Source organism: Trachypithecus francoisi, unplaced genomic scaffold (genome assembly GCF_009764315.1).
Source record: "Trachypithecus francoisi isolate TF-2019V2 unplaced genomic scaffold, Tfra_2.0 Lachesis_group12, whole genome shotgun sequence".
NCBI lineage: Eukaryota > Metazoa > Chordata > Mammalia > Primates > Cercopithecidae > Trachypithecus > Trachypithecus francoisi.
The window spans coordinates 92,882,255-92,899,737 of record NW_022681457.1 but is presented as its reverse complement, the minus strand read 5'-3'; the positions used below and the strand labels follow the sequence as shown (position 1 = coordinate 92,899,737).

The window sequence follows — 17,483 nt, the reverse complement described above, 5'->3', positions numbered from 1 at the left end:
CAGGAGTTTGAGACCAGCCTGACCAACATGGTGAAACCCCGTCTCTACTAAAAATACAAAAATTAGCTGGGCTTGGTGGCACGCGCCTATAATCCCTGCTACTCAGGAGGCTGAGGCAAGAGAATCGCTTGCTCCCAGGAGGAGGAAGTTGCAGTAAGCTGAGATTGTGCAGCAAGCTGAGATTGCGCCACTGCACTCCAGCCTGGGTGACAGAGCAAGACTCCGTCTCAAAAACAAAAAAAAAAAAAAATAGGGCAAGGACAGTCTGCCTATAGTAACTACAAGAAAGACAGTAGCACAGATGCAGGTGGGTGAGTAGATGTGATGGTAGGAGCCTGTGAAAATTTTATTTCTAAGTTTAAAAAACACTCATAAGCTGAGAGAATGGCAAAGCTGTTAAAAATTTAAGAGGAAGTGTAAATGGGATAGAGAAATGTACTAGGATTGAAAGGTTTTGAGGCCCATGTGAGGTCATAGCTTTATTCTTCAAGGCAGGGTTTCACTGTTGCCCAGGATGCCATGCAGTGGCTGTTCACAGGCACAATCATTTCACAAGGTAACCTCAAACTCATGGGCCCAAGTGATTCTCCTGCCTCAGCCTCTTGAGTAACTTGAGACTTAATAGGTGCACACCACCTGGCCCCGGGAGGTCATGACCTTAGAGACTGAATCAGCATATTCAGTTGCATAAGTACTTAAGTGAACAGAAAGTGGAGTACCGAACTTAACCAAAAATGGAGTTTAGCCAGGGAAGTACAATGAAACAAGAGATGGGGCAAGGCTGAAAAGCTGAGTGATTGCCACAATGAATCACAGAGTCTAAGCTAGGTAATGAGGGACATGAAAAGGTGAAGACGACAAGTGACAGGATCAATGAATTCTGAGACTGGTCTCACTGTCACCCAGGATGAAGTGCAGTGGCACAGTATCGGGTCACTGCAACCTCCCATGTTCAAGCAATCCTCTCACTTCAGCCTCCCGAGTAGCTGGGACTGTGGTCCAGATGGTAGTGCGCCACCACACCCGGTTAGTTTCTGTATTTTTTGTCAAGTCGGGGTTTGGCCATGTTGCCCAGGCTGTGGATCAATGAACTATAAATATCATTACTATAACCACCCACTGTAACTGTTTTATGTCTACATATCTGACGCCCCCTCCAGACTGAGGTCCTCCAAAGTGAAATGAGTGTCACATCTTTTCCTAGTATCTAAGCATGTTGTTAGTTGGGTGGATGGATGCTTACCCATAGTGAAAGGGAAATTCCACACTCCCAAGTTCTGATATATTCATATAGTTGTTACTTCCTCACTGTTCTTTAATACGAATTCAAGTACAAAGTTGCAATGCTCCACCAAAACCTATGGTATAAATAAGCTGGGTGCAGTGACAGGCTACTCAGGATGACCACAGTATGCAATGACTAAGTCTGTGAATAGTCACTGCACTCCAGTCTGGGAAGCACTACATGACTGTCTCTAAAAAATAATAATCTATGGCATAAACCAAGCCTTTGACAAGACGCTGAATTCCTACAGGGTTGCATACAAGAATTGAACCAGAAAATGTACCAGATGTATCCCAGCTATGGTTAAGTTGGCTCTTACTAACACCTCAGTGACATAAAATCTTTGAATTTTCAAGCCTCTATTTTACCTCCTTGCAGTAAACTAGCAGGACCCAAAACAGTCCTTGAGAATAGCAGGCAAAGAAAGGGGAACACATAGAAGTGACATTTTGTTTTTGTTTGAGACAGGGTCTCTGTCACCAAGGCTGGAGTAGAGTGGCATGATCACAGCCTCAACCTCCTGGGGTCAAGTGTTCTTCCCACCTCAGCCTCCCAAGTAGCTGAGACTGCAGGTACACACCACCATGCCCAGCTAATTATTAAAAATGTTTTGTAGAGATGGACTCACCACGTTACCCAGGCTGGTCTTGAACCCCTGGGCTCAAGTGATCAGCCTGCCTTGGCCGCCCCAAGTACTGGGATTACAGGCATGAGCCACTGCACCCAGCCTAAACTGTGCTTTATAAGCACAGACATAAACTCATGAGGATGGAGGAAAAAAATGCACAAAGAGCGTGTAAAATACGTTTTATTGTTCTTTAAAAGGGTTCAGGGTTTGGTTTTAAATCAGGCTGCACACCTTTCAAATCAATCTGACATCTCTATGTCAAACTGGCTTCAGCTAGCAATACTTCATTAAATCCAAAAGAAAAAAATTGCTTTAATTTTAATGAAAAAAAAAATCCAGTTTTAAGAACAATTAACATTAGTCTTTAAAACAAAATGAGGGCTAATGTTTCATGTTGCTTTACACATCCTTCTCCTCAATACAGAACCAGGAATGTAATTTTCCTAACTCAGGCAGGCACTGATACTGATGGACACTGCGCACGCACGCACACAAGCACACACACACACGCACACGCACACACGCACACCCTCCCCCCAAACAACAAAATTCAGAGTATGTCCAAGGGAAAAGGTTTGTTATTGTATTGATCAAAACCCAGTGGAGTCAATACCATCTATCTTAGCAGGTATGCTGTTTTGATCTTGAGTCTATATTAATGGAATCTATTGTTGTGTTCTGAAATAAAGAATTTTGGATATACTATTATGTTTTAAAGTCCTATAAACAATTTCAAAAAGCATTATTTTGTTTTGTTTTCTGGGATGGGAGAGGAGAGAATCTACAGATTTGCATTTAGTTAAAAATCAAAACTCCAGCAATAGGAAATAGGCAGTTCACATAGCCGGCCAACATTTGAGGTATCATCAGTGTGAGACAAGGTCCCGGTCTGTTCCTACTGGCCTAGCTGACACTAACAAAATGGGAGGCTTATGGCTCTGCACAGCAAATTCCAGCAGGACAAGATGACTTTAAGCCTGTATTCAGAGCCTCAGAAGCAGGGCACTACTGAGTATGTAATATTTAGAGGAGAAAATAGTGCAAGAGCCCCTGACGGTGCCCCTCTACCTGCTTTGTCCATGCAGCTTGATCGTAACTGCCTTCCACAAAGGAGCAGAAAAACAGCTTTTCTAGATCAGTACGCTAAACCCAGCAAACAATCTGCAAAAATGGTACTACACCACTTCACAAGCAACACAGTCCCTTCGCTACTCGTTGGGTTGTGCGATGTCTCTCTTCTACCCTGTTATGGCCTGTGGACACATGCTCACTAGGCATCATTGTTGGTTTTAAACCAGGGATTTTTTTTTTTTTTTTTTTTTTTAATCTCCAAAGAACCTAGTAATAACAAGGCAATCAGTGGTTAAACTGAACTTTACACAGAGGGCAGTTTGGAAAACACACACAAGCATTTCTCAAGTCGAAAAATGTGAATTTGCTGCTACTCCTTTGATGGTTCCTGAAAATTCAGAGTATAAGTCCTAAAATAAAAATTTTAAGCTACCAGCATTCTCTGATACTAGACAGAAAATCAGAGTAACGCTACAGCCCACAATTCTACAGGGTGTAGAAAGTACGCTCACTCCCTGGACATCTTTATTGATGGCCCGGAGTCCTCCCTTTTAGAAGACAAGTTTCTGGGATATCCACTTAGTTTCACTGGTTAGGGAAGAGAAGAATTTGACTCAGCTAAGTTGAGAAGAGACTCCTCTTAAAATGCCGTTTCCCCACTAATTTACCAAAATAAAAACAAAACAAAAGGCTCTTGGCTACTTTGCCTAGTATTAGATAGGGTTTTGAGGAAAAGAAACTAACATGAACACCCTTTCATCAGTAAAGACTAAAAACCACCTGGATCATATAATATATGTATGTGTCACTGTTTTTTTTTTTTTTGGTGTTTTTTTTTTATTTATCTAAAAGTGCCCAGGTGGGCTTAAGGCTGCCAGACTGCACGCACATCTACAGCAACAAGGGCTTCTATTCCATCTACAACTTGGATCAGGGGGAAAAGGGAGGTGTAGGAGAGAAAGGAAAAAAGGAGGGAAAAATATACCACCACCCCTTCCCCACAAAAAAAGGGAAAAAAAATCCCACCACAGGGAGATCTAGTGCCAAGCATAATGGAAGAGTGTGCTCCCCAAAAAGATGGTTCTGCACAGGCTAATGTTCTGCTGGTTTTCCTTAGAGACCTATTTTGAAAAAGTTTAAAAAGACAGGAGATTTCAAAATAATTCAATCCTGGCAGAAATTCAAACTCCAAAGCTAGGAGCAAAATCATCCTTCACTGAATTAATTCCTTTTCTCTTTCTCTTTTCTTAAACATTTTATTCATTTTATAGAGAGATTTCTTTTTTGTTTGCTTTTGTTCCAATCATTAGGAGAGTGGTTGAGGAGTACTGAATCCATCACTACTTTGATGACACAGGTAAGATTCCAGATTCACATTTCCAGGTACCAAGAGTTCCCTCTAAATGCCACAATCAAGTAAGCCTTCGTTTACATGTCTTTCTACTGAACACAGCAATGCCCATTGGTATCTCTGAAGCGTAATCGCATCTTAGGTCGGTATTTCTCCAAGTAAAGCAGCTGTTTGGAATTGAACGCTCCCCTTCTTTTTCTGAAAACACAAGAATGGCAAACTGTATCACGTAAAAAAAGAGCTGTCTGATTCACTGAAATGCATTATTTACATCCGAAGGCCTTTCTAATTCCACACAGCTGAAAACCAGCGTTATTTCCCATACTACAACACTTCTTAAAGAGGTAAGTTGCAACGTGAGCTTTCTAAGTCCTCCTAGAAGGAACAGAAAAATTTTTCTTGCTGACTGTCATTATAGTCTATCAACCATTTAATAAAGATCAGAATAGTTTATCCAGAAACATCTGACTACATTCTTCCAATTAGACTGATATATTCTTCAGATTAGAGTTGGTAGCAAGTTTTTAATTTAGGATGCTAAAAAATTATATTCAGATGAAGAAACAGGTTCAAGACATACACAGATAGCATTCCTTGAAATGTGTTACCTTCCTAGCCGCTACCATATATTTCATGTTCTCTGTCGCAAATAGTCTTTTCTTTTGTTTTCTTTTTTAAAAGGAAGGGTTGAAAGGGAAAGGGCAAGACAAAAATTGTCAAAGAATTCTGCATAACAAAATAGCATGACTCGTTATTCCAGATCAATGTCAAGATCCTGCATCCTGATTTTGTCCCTGAATAGATCACTTAAGAGGTCCCACATAAGGCCAGGCGTGATGGCTCATGCCTATAATCCCAGCGCTTTGGCAGGCCGAGGTGGGCAGATCATGAAGTCAGGAGATTGAGACCATCCTGGCCAACATGGTGAAACCCGTCTCTACTAAAAATACAAAAATTAGCTGGACATGGTGGTGCGCACCTGTAGTCCCAGCTACCTGGGAGGCTGAGGCAGGAGAATCGCTTGAACCCAGGAGGCAGAGGCTACAGTGAGCTGAGATCGAGCCACGGCACTCCGGCCTGAGCAACAGAGTGAGACTCCATCTCAAAAACAAAAAAGAGCCCCAGGTGATTAACTGTTCCTCTACACATTCTTCTTGCCTCCTCCTAATAGAGAATTGTATTTGGAAGATATTTGGAATCTATTAAAAAGGGCATTTTCGAGATTCCTAGATACTTAAACAATATACTGGACACAGTCTATAATGTCCAAATTAGAAAACTTTTTAAATCTGGAAACCAGCTGTACTGAGTCTCTATCACCTGCTCTAAATTTTTTACTTCTTCAAATACTTTAAGCCAAAAAAAGCAAATTACCCCATACTATAAATGAATATCCCTTCCATAATTCCTTCCTCATGCATGATCTTGCCTTCTGTGTTTCTGAACACAAAACTTCATACTCACTGTCTTATAAACTGAACTGCATCTTCATACTTCATTCCACATTCAATCAAAGCAAGTGCAACCAGCACAGGTGCCCTGCAGAAAAAAACCCATATGTAAGTATCCGTAAGTCTTGGAATGAAGGATTTTTAAAAACCTGTAACTGCTTATTACCAATGCAATACATGAGCTTCTTTATCCTATATACTAAAGTAGCTGGTATCTGCCTAATATAGTAAATATATCTCATCATCATAAATTCTATGATTTTTTTTTGGCGGGGGAGGAGGGGGGGACAGACAGACAGGGTCTCGCTCTATCACCCAGGCCAGAGTGCAGTGGCACAATCATGGCTCACTGCAACCTCAACCTCCCAAGACTCAGGTGGATCCTCCTGCCTCAGTCCCTCAAGTAGCTGGGACTATAGGTGCCCACCACCATGCCCAGCTAATTTTTGTATTTTTAGTAGTTAGTAGAGATGGGGTTTCTCCATGTTACCCAGTCTGCTCTTGAACTCCCAGGCTCAAGCAATCTGCCTGCCTCCACCTCCCAAAGTGCTGGGATTACAGGTGTGTTCCACAGTGCCCAGCTTGATTATCTACTTTTAGTAAAGCACAAAATTCTAAACCTTAAGAGATCTTCACTCTTTAAAACATCACATTATATATCAAATTTTCTCATCACTAGATATTATCAAAAATCCTTCATTGGTCTTTAGCCATTATCACAGTAAAATAAATGGCCAAACACATTACGTATCTCCAGTGTGTCAGAATTTTCATTACCAAATTTTTTTTTTTTTTTTTTTTTGAGACGGAGTCTCGCTCTGTCACCCAGACTGGAGTGCAGTGGCCGGATCTCAGCTCACTGCAAGCTCCGCCTCCTGGGTTTACGCCATTCTCCTGCCTCAGCCTCCCAAGTAGCTGGGACTAGAGGCGCCCGCCACCTCGCCCGGCTAGTTTTTTGTATTTTTTAGTAGAGACAGGGTTTCACCGTGTTAGCCAGGATGGTCTCGATCTCCTGATCTCGTGATCCACCTGTCTCGGCCTCCCAAAGTGCTGGGATTACAGGCTTGAGCCACCACGCCCGGCCACCAATTGATTTTAGTATTTCCTTATCAAATGCTAAAAAAGTGCTAGACTTTTTCAAGTAAATCCTTTTGATGAGCTAGGAAAATGCCCAAGAATTGATGACTAGGAAAAGTTCTATCTTTTTAAAAAAATTTAACAAAGGAAATGATGTTTTTATAAAGCCCAATACAGGGCATCAATTTTGGAATACCTAAAACTAAGATAGCTACTAGTTATGAAACTGTCAAGTTACAACATTATCTTCAATCGTCAGTATAAGGACTAAAACTTCTAACCTTACGAACGAACAGTACTACACTACAAAAAAGGAAAATAGCAAACAAAAGGGCAGAGCAGAACTAACAGCCTGAGTCACCACCACCTTGAGGCAATGGCAGCCTACACTAATGTTCTGAGTCAAAGTGTGCATCCTAAATTGGCATTTCATCTGCCGTTGATGACAGCGTTGCAACACCATTCCAAGCAATGCTCAGGGGAAAAGGTTTTAAGATCAAAGTCAATTCTTGCCCATACATCTCCTTTCAAGAGTTTAAAGTTCAGATATCTGTTCTCTACCTATTAACTTCCCATTCATCTCAGTCCAAAATTACCCATGTATAGATTCATCAAACTCTAAAATTATTTTAATTTTGTTGCCTATTTCAGTGACCTGAACTTTTGATTACTTGAAATAGGGAGAAAAATAAAACATCCACTAAATCCAGGCTGGCATCAGAATCAGACAACCAGATGAAATGAACAGACTATTCTGAGAAATCATTACACTAGTTTTTCTTCTCATTTCCTTTCCTTTCAGGTAATTTAATGTTACTTAGTAAAATATATGCAAATACCTACCAAAGTGAAACTTTCAACTAACTCAGGCATGGTAATGAATTCAGACAAAAAGGGTAATAAGGGTAAGAGTTTACCTTCCCAATCCCGCAACACAATGCACTGCAACACAGCAACCTGGCTCTTCACGAAATTTGGTTTTTAACAGGTTTAACCAATCATCTACTATCTGATTAGGGGGTGGAGCTCCATCATCAAATGGCCAATCCTGAAAAGAAATCACTTTTTACATTAAATTGATATCTTCTCCAAGATTAACATTCTAATACAGAATAGCTGTGCAGAGTACACACGGCAGGCCTAACTGAACTAACCGCACTATATATACCTATTGTTAACACAATTCTGATCATTGCTGTAAAATGATCCAGGATTGAAATTAAAGTCTGCCAAATAAATTAGCCTTCTCAATGCAATGTCACACACATCTAAATTTACAAAAACTTACAGAAATCTCTATCAGAGTCATAAGAGCTAGTGTTCTCCCAAATATGATATCTGAATATAGTAATTAGACATAATAGACAAAACTGTAATTAAAGCCAAGACAAAGTAAGAGAGGACACAGCACATTTGTCAACATGATTTAAAAGTCCACTCTGGGCCGGGCGCGGTGGCTGAAGCCTGTAATCCCAGCACTTTGGGAGGCCGAGACGGGCGGATCACGAGGTCAGGAGATCGAGACCATCCCGGCTAACACGGTGAAACCCTGTCTCTACTAAAAATACAAAAAACTAGCTGGGCGAGGTGGCGGGCGCCTGTAGTCCCAGCTACTCGGGAGGCTGAGGCAGGAAAATGGCGTAAACCCGGGAGGTGGAGCTTGCAGTGAGCTGAGATCCGGCCACTGCACTCCAGCCTGGGCCACAGAGCCAGACTCCGTCTCAAAAAACAAAAGTCCACTCTGGCAAAGCATACCAACTGGTGTTTCATTGGTCTCTACAGATAACTGAAGATTGTAACTGAAGATAACTAAGTTATGATATCTTTAGAGAAAGGTTATCTGATAAGAAATCTCCAATAGCAAATCATAATAGAAACATACTACCATCTTTGTGCTTATTAAAAGGCAAGCAGCAAATATTTTTAAAGTGCTTACTAAATTATATATGTCCCCATTTAACAAGGACAGTGCTGCATGACAGGGTCCCAGGCAAATGGAGACCATTTTGTCAAGTATCCCTTTCTCTTTCTGTATTCACCTATTTGGGCTATCTTTCAATTAAGACTAATCCCCGCCGGGCGCGGTGGCTCAAGCCTGTAATCCCAGCACTTTGGGAGGCCGAGACGGGCGGATCACAAGGTCAGGAGATCGAGACCACCCTGGCTAATACGGTGAAACCCCGTCTCTACTAAAGAATACAAAAAACTAGCCGGGCGACGAGGCGGGCGCCTGTAGTCCCAGCTACTCGGGAGGCTGAGGCAGGAGAATGGCGTGAACCCGGGAGGCGGAGCTTGCAGTGAGCTGAGATCCGGCCACCGCACTCCAGCCTGGGCGACAGAGCCAGACTCCGTCTCAAAAAAAAAAAAAAAAAAAAAAAAAAAGACTAATCCCACAAGCATTCACAGTATAGGCAGGGGTTTATCTTCCTCACTACTTAGCAAGAGGTCCTAAGAAACCAACACAAAAGGGGAGTGGAGGAGGGGGACTGGGGACTGACATTTTATAAGCCTTCCCTCCTCCCTTCTAAGCTTCAAGGACAGAAACGCAAAAACAGTTAGGAATTTTTTTTAAAACATAAGGCTATTCTAATGAGATTGCATAAGGACACTTTAAGATACTAGAGGGGGAAAAAGAAAAAAGTGACAGAGCATTAAATTGATTCTGCATTCATTATTGGCACCACTAGAACACTTCATGTAGCCCATTAGCCATAACAGTACATGTTTGAGTTGACAACTACGCCCCGTAATTAGACTGTCAGTGTTATTATAAATGGCACTAGAGAGTTTAACTGTAAATAGCAATAAAACCAGTACCTTAGTCAAGAGCTTACTTCCTCTAATACTCCCTAAAATGCACCTAGTTAAGAAACAACATAAAACATGCTTCACTTACTCATGTAAGTAGTGTCTATTTTTAAAAAATCATTAATCATTAGAAACATTTGACCCTCAAACTGATACAGCTAAAACCACCATTAGTCTATTCCAACGTGTGTCTGGTTTGCAAGAGCATTCAAAGGATTGACAAGCCTTATTTGGGGATATCCTCTTACTATGAAATGTTCCAAAACCCTCTTCACCTAGCAAAAGTAGATTAACTCTTAAAATCTCTGTCTGGGAAAAGGAAATTCCAAGCTTAAGGCTAAATGCCCTTGTTTTTTCAAGTGTAAGTTAAACCTTTCATTTCATCTGATCATAGCTATTTGTTTGTTTATTTGTTTTTATTTATTTTTTTTTAATGACTTCTTTTCCTCTGGGTAGATACCCAGTAGTGGGATTGCTGGATCAAATGATAGTTCTACTTTTAGTTCTTTAAGGAATCTCCACGTTGTTTTCTACAGTGGTTGTACTAGTTTACATTCCCACCAGCAGTGTAAAAGTGTTCCCTTCTCATCGCATCCCTGCCAACATCTAATTTTTTTTTTTTTTTTTTTTATTATGGCCATTCTTACAGGAGTAAGGTGGTATCATATTGTGCTTTTGATTTGCATTTCCCAGATCACAGCTATTTAAAACAAAACAAAAACCTAAATTTAAAGGCCTGGAATAAATCTTAGGCCTACCATTATCTTCTACAAACTAGTTCAAGTTCTTTAATTCATTTCTATTTCACAAAGATGTTTACCAACATTACTGACTCAAACAGACTATGGTCAATCCAGTCATTTTCTCACTATGCCATCTGTCAAAACAAGTTGATTTTTGCTCACTGGAGAACATATTCATAATGCAGCAAAATAAACTTGTATGCAGCTGATTTTCAGAAGTTTAAATTTTATTACTATTTTTTAAACACAGGACTGCATTTGACACGTTTATACTCATTCCCAGTGATTTCCAGCAGTGGACAGTAAAGTCATTTAGAAATCTGACTGCAAGCAAATTATTACCATGCCAAACTATTAAAACACATTATTGATTGACTGACTGATTGACAAGGTCTCTGTCACCCAAGCTGGAGCACAGCAGCACAATCACGGCTCACTGCAGCCTTGACCTCCCGGGTTCAGGTGATCCTCCCACCTCAGCCTCCCAAGTGCTGGGACTATAGGCGCATGCCCCCACGTCCAGCTAATTTTTGTATTTTTCGGAGAGGAAGGTTTCACCATGTTGCCCCACTAGTCTTGGAACGCCTGGGCTCAAGTGATCCACCCACCTTGGAATCCCAGAGTGCTGGGAACAGGCATGAGCCACCACACGGGGCCCTAAAACTTTTTTTTTTAAACACGTTTGGCTATTTAGTTTTTGTTTTCACCAAAATGGATATAAGGAAACTTTATGGATCAGATATGAGAGAACTGCCTTACCAATAGGTCATTATTCTTTTTGTATCAACTGCCTTCCCAACCACTGACCAATATAATAAAGACTACAGAACTACCTCTCAATAAGCAGGAACATAACCTTAAACCAGTATCTTCCTTATTACCTTCTTCCTACCTAACTCCCTACATAAAATCTCCAGTTCTCTTCCTACTACATAACCTTCCCACAATCACACCAACAGCTCAAAGACACCTAAAACTACAAGAACATTTCATTACATGCTCCTAAAAGCTGCTCCTACAACTTAGGGAAGAAAGAATAAAATGTTAACTAATCTGACGCTCCCATTTGCTATAAGGAAACAGCCTATTTTGGTGCTAAAAAGGAACTTAATTTAAAATAATTCCAATCACTTTGTACTCAAATTGAGCTAGGTAAGAAACCTAATCACCTAAAGCTCCTCAGAAACCTAACAAAAAGTATCAGAAACTATGCTGATTACTCTGGAGCAAGATGCCTTCTACCTCTCCTCATCCTCTTATCCCACCTTTTTGCCCCCTACAAGTTATCCACAAAATATTAAGTAACTAATCTTGTACTTGCAAAGTGGCAGAGTTCCATATGGACTTAAGAATGTCTGATGGAAATTACTTTCGTTATATTCAATTAGTAGCCAAGAAACAAAGCTAAATATTGCATTAATTTCCTAAAAAATAAAAATTGCAAATTTACATTTTGTTAAAATAGGAGCACTAAATTTTGTTTTTTATTAGTTGAAAATACTATGATTTTAGGCTTTAAGAGCGCAAATGAACAAAACTCCCTATTTGTTAATCCAAAGGAATTTGCAAGATTGCTATCAATAATGTATTTTCCACTACAACCTTAAAAAATCCAAAAGTACTACTGCCAGGGTTTTTTTGTTTTTTTTTTTGTTTTTGAGACAAGGTCTTACTCTGTCATACAGGCTGGAGTGCAGTGGCATAATCAAGGCTCACTGCAACCTTGACCTCCTGGGCTCAGGCGATCCTCTCACCTCAGTCTCCCAAGTAGCTGGGACTACAGATGTGTGCCACCATGTCCATCTAATACCAAGTTTTAAATTTTTTTTTTTTTTTTTTGAGATGAGGTTTCCTTCTGTCACCCAGGCTGAAGTGTGGTGGCGTGGCCACAGCTCACTGCAGTCTCAACCACCTGGGCTCAAGTGATTCCCACACCTCAAAAACCCAGCTGGGACCACAGGTGTGCACCAACATGCGCCACCAGTTTTTTAATTATCTGTACAGATGAGACCTCACCACATTGCCCAGGCTGGTCTTGAACTCCTAGGTTCAAGTGATCTTCCCACAATATTGGGATTATAGGTGTTAGCCAGTGCACCTGGCCTAGTTTTATAAATATTCATGTTTGAAAGATACAACTTGTTTGTCGTGAAAAAGTTAAAGACTACACACTCACTAGAACGTGGATTCCTTCTTTTTCAACTGGAGCTTTATCATATGTAGCATCACAAACTCGAACCAAAGTCGTCACTCCATACTTCTTAAGTTCCTTTAAAAAAAAAAAAAAAAAAATTATAAGGGAACTTGTTTTTGAAACCTACAGCCAAAAACGTAGAAATGTACTATTATAGGCTGGGCGCGGTGGTTCACACCTGTAATCTCAGCACTTTGGGAGGCCTGAGGCAGGCAGATCACAAGGTAAGGAATTCGAGACAAGCCTCACCAACATAGTGAAACCCCGCCTCTATTAAAAATACAAAAATCAGCTGGGCGTGGTGGCACGGGCCTGTAATCCCAGCTACTCAGGAGGCTGAGGCAGGACAATCGCTTCAACCCAGGAGGCAGACATTGCAGTAAGCCGAGATCGTGCCACTGCACTCCAGCCTGGGTGACAGAGGAAGACTCCGTCTCAAACAACAACAACAACAACAACAAAAGAAATGTACCATTATAAACTGAAACAATGAGATATCATTTTTAGACAAAGATCAGAATTGTTCTCACTGTGGTTACATACTTAATGGACACTCACGAAATCTCAGTGGGAGTGTGAGTAAGACTCGCCTTTCTAAAGGGCAATTTGGTAGCATAACACAAAAACTTACACAAAAGTTCACATACACTGTGACCTAAAAATTCTACTTCTGGGAGTTTATACAAAAGAAATAAAGACATATACAAAGATTTAGGTAACAGCATGTTCACCACAAACTGGAATGGTGAAAAATTAGAAACCACATTGTCCAAAAATAAGGGAATGATTAAAGAAGTATGGCACATCCATATAGTGAACACTATGACAGCTATAAAAACAATACCAAGGAGGATGGAGAAAGATTTTTAAAAATATATAGTGTGATCCTATCTGTATGTGTATTTATGAATATACAGATATATGCAGAGAAAAACATCTAGAAGCCAATTATTAACAATTAAATGTTGTTAAATTTTTTGCTTATCTGTATCTTATTTTTATGAAATAAACACTGCTTTTTTTAAAGAAATAAAATTCTGAAATTAGGAGAAAAAGTGGTATATTAAAAAGACAGCTAATGCAATTATAGCCAGAAGTCTTGCTCCTTTAAAACTCTCCCTATGGTGAATGCCTAACCCAGTGACTACCTATCTTCAAGGGGCTACCAACATCTTTTTTATAGTTGCAGGAGGACAGTGGCCTGTGCCACTTGTGAAGTCTATGGCCAAATAATCCACAAGTTGAAAATAGTACCACATAATTCAGCCAGGCTTAAAGCTAACTGAACAATGTGAAGGCATACCAGGCCTAGAATCAACTTGTACACTGTGTATACAAAGTTAAGAAGTTCAGGAAATTATAAGTATAAATAAGCAAGCACAGTGATATTCTTTAAGAAGGGTCCATTATTTAGTTATTTAAAGTGTAAAATTATTTTAATCGCTAAAGGACTTCATTTTTCACAAAAAGGCCTTCTTACAATACAGACTCAGGAAAGGTAGAAGTATTAAGTCAGGAATTTTAAAAATGTTTCAAAATACAAATAAAATCCCATTAAAATAAACTCTGTAATAGTCATTCATTGAAAAGCTGTGATAGAATTTTTTATGGTATTTGTCACCTTAAACAAGTCAAAACCTCTTGCGGTCTCAGTTTTGCCATCTATAAAATGAGAATCACTAGGAGTTCACCCACCTTTCTAAGTCTACTCCATAAATACAGCAAGAGAAATCATTTAAACTCAACAACCCAAGAATGATGAAAAAGCTTATGTTCTGGCCAGACGCGGTGTAATCCCAGCATTTTGGAAGGCCGAGGCGTGCGGATCACGACGTCAACAATGAAGACCATCCTGGCCAACATGGTGAAACTCCGTTTCTATTAAAAATACAAAAATTAGCTGGGTGTGGTGGCGCATGCCTGTAGTCCCAGCTACTTGGGAGGCTGAGGCAGGAGAACAGCTAAAACCTGGGAGGTGCAGGTTGCAGTGAGCCAAGATCATGCCACTGCACTCCGTCTCAAAAAAAAAAAAAAAAAAAAGGCCGGGCACAGTGGTTCACGCCTGTAATCCCAGTACTTTGGGAGGCTGAGGCGGCAGATCACAAGGTCAGGAGATCGAGACCATCCTGGCTAACATGGTGAAACCCTGTCTCTACTAGAAATACAAAAAATTAGCTGGGCGTGGTGGTGGGCGCCTGTAGTCTCAGCTACTAGGGAGGCTGAGGCAGGCGAATGGCATGAACCCAGGAGGCGGAACTTGCAGTGAGCTGAGATTGCACCACTGTACTCCCTGGCGACAGAGCGAGACTCTGCCTCAAAAAAAAAAAAAAAGGTTTATGTTCAAATGTTTGCTCAAAGAAGTACAAAGAGTTTTTTCTCCTACCAATAGAAAAAATATTAAGGATCCGACATAAAACTACCTCTACCACCTTTTCCTTCCCCCAAGTTTCTGGACCCTTGTATACAATTATTACAACTAAGTAGTCTGGTGGTGTCTTTTCATCAAAGGTGGTTAGAATATCTGAAGTACGTACAGAATGGTTTTTAGTTTCAGACACCTAGGCAAGTACAGCAGTTCCACCACATACTATGTGCCACTATGCAAATTACTAAATGGCTCTGAACCTGCTTCCTCATTAGTAAGAGGGAAATAATAATGGTATCTACACCTGATAGGGTTTTTGTATTTGTGACCTTAAGCACAAACATTGCTTGTTGCATAATGTTTAACACTGTTTATTATAATGCTGGGTGCATACTGTGTTCAATAAATGTTATTTTTATGACTGAATGTTTGACCAAAAAAAAACCTGTCAATAAATGTAGAAAGGACACAGAAAAAAAAAACACTACTAGATACCTCTATAGTCCCCAAATTCCATAAATGTTCTTGAAAAAATCTGCTGTAACTAACCCAACCCAATTCAAACCAGGATTGGCAGGATGACCATCCACACTCCGAATACAGAAATAAATGGCTTTGTGCTAAGAGAATTTTTTAATGGGATTTTACCTAGAAATCAATCCAAAAAGTAGACCACACTACAATCTTACCTCTGTGAACTTGTTGAGAGTAGCATTGGTAGGGTTGTGAGTTATCAAAAAACGCATGTTCTCATAGGAGATCTCCACAGGGGCTGGACGGTTCATTATGGCAAATAAAAAGTGTGAGCGTGCGTGTGAGTGTGATGGGGAAAGTGAAAAAAAAAAAATCAATAAATCTTGAAATGTTTCACAGCAGAAAACATTAAAAAGACCACTAAAATGCCTATTATCAATCAGTGTTTTCTCTATTCAACTTGTTTATTCCTTATGAAGCTTCTCTCTTCAAGATAAGCAAAGTATTTAGAATCCACTTGAATCCAAATTCAATTTGGGCCTCAATTTCTGCAGATGGATACCTTCGGACTCCAAAAAATCCAACTACATACAAAACTTAAGCAGCCTTTACTACATTTAGGCACTAGTGAGACAAGTTAAAAGTGTAGGTCACTTTCCACTTGTTTACTTGATGCTTAATTTTACTGGAGTCATTAAAAGAAATATGTTTGCAATTAAAAAAAAGAAAGCCAACTATTTCTGAGGCCAGTCTCGGTGTCCAGGAGTCTTCAAGGCAATGTTAATTATGGCACATAGAACCTCCAAGCTCACTTGTCAGCGAAAACGCTGTGCTGAGCCTGGCAGAAGTCTGCCCTCACACTCAGAATCGCCATAAATGTGCAACGTATATTCCAACGAAAAACCTGGAGAAGAAAAGAATAAGTAAAATGAACTAGAGGCTGATGGCACAGTAAACACAAATGCCTGAAGTCAAAATACATTCTTTATAAGACCAAAGCAATGTGAAATGTCACCAATTATAAGTTATTATCATCTATGAAGAATTGGATAAAGGGGTATTATCAAGTGTTTTAAAAGTCAGAGACTCATGCCGGGTGTGGTGGCTCATGCCTGTAATCCCAGCACTTTGGGAGGCTGAGGCGGGCAGATCACCTGAGGTCGGAAGTTCAACACCAGCCTGACCAACATGGAGAAACTCCGTCTTTACTAAAAATACAAAATTAGCCGGGCGTCGTGGTGCATGCCTGTAATCCCAGCTACTTGGCAGGCTGAGGCAGTAGAATCGCTTGAACCCGAGAGGTGGAAGTTGCAGTGAGCCAAGATAGCACCGTTGCACTCCAGCCTAGGCAACAAGAGCAAAGCTCTGTCTCCAAAAAAAAAAAAAAAAAAAATCAGAGACTGGAGCCAGGCACGGTCCTTTAATCCCAGCACTTTGGGAGCCCGAGGAGGGCAGATCACCTGAGGTCGGGAGTTCAAGACCAGCCTGGCCAACATGGAGAAACCTCGTCTCTACTAAAAATACAAAATCAACCAGGCGTGGTGGCGTGTGACTGTAATCCCAGCTACTTGGGAGGCTGAGGCAGGAGAATTGCTTGAACCTGGGAGGTTGAGGTTGTAGTTGAGATGGGGGCCTTGCTATGTTGCCCAGGCTGGTCTCAAACTCCTGGGCTCAAGCGATCCTCCAGCTTTGGCCTCCTAAAGCACTGGGATTACAGGCCTCCTGAGCTGCTGAGTCTAGCCCCACATATTTTTCAAGTTGCAATCTTCCATACAAATATAATTTTTTTTCCAAATACCTGCTTGGATGTTCATCTCCAACTCTGTGACCTTAAAATAAGGTGGGAGAGTGGGTGGAGTTTATTAAAGTAACTACTCAAAGAATAGTTTGCATGCAATGCAGAGCAAAACACAAGGAAATTCTAACCTATTCCATTCCCTTTGGTTCAATGATGTTATCACTGCAAATGTGTGTCAGCTGAGTAAAGGCACTGAAAGACCTGCATTGTAGTGATAGCCAGGCTTAATAAAGGCTAC

The 17,483-nt window shown here is 40.5% G+C and overlaps 1 protein-coding gene across 4 annotated transcripts in view; it reads right to left on the bottom strand.

The window, feature by feature from the left end:
- Positions 1-2,077: 2,077 nt before the first annotated feature.
- PTP4A2 (protein tyrosine phosphatase 4A2) overlaps positions 2,078-17,483 on the bottom strand; it is a 30,820-nt gene continuing 15,414 nt past the window's right edge. The window contains exons 2-6 of one of the 4 annotated variants that reach the window (XM_033227343.1): positions 15,663-16,351; positions 12,591-12,683; positions 7,781-7,911; positions 5,800-5,874; positions 2,078-4,533 (exon numbers count right to left, since the gene is read on the bottom strand). In XM_033227343.1, coding sequence (XP_033083234.1) covers positions 4,425-4,533; positions 5,800-5,874; positions 7,781-7,911; positions 12,591-12,683; positions 15,663-15,758 — 504 coding nt within the window. In that variant the 5' untranslated portion in view covers positions 15,759-16,351 and the 3' untranslated portion in view covers positions 2,078-4,424. The remainder of the gene's footprint in view (positions 4,534-5,799; positions 5,875-7,780; positions 7,912-12,590; positions 12,684-15,662; positions 16,352-17,483) is intronic. The other 3 variants (XM_033227342.1, XM_033227344.1, XM_033227345.1) reach the window with 3 other exon arrangements.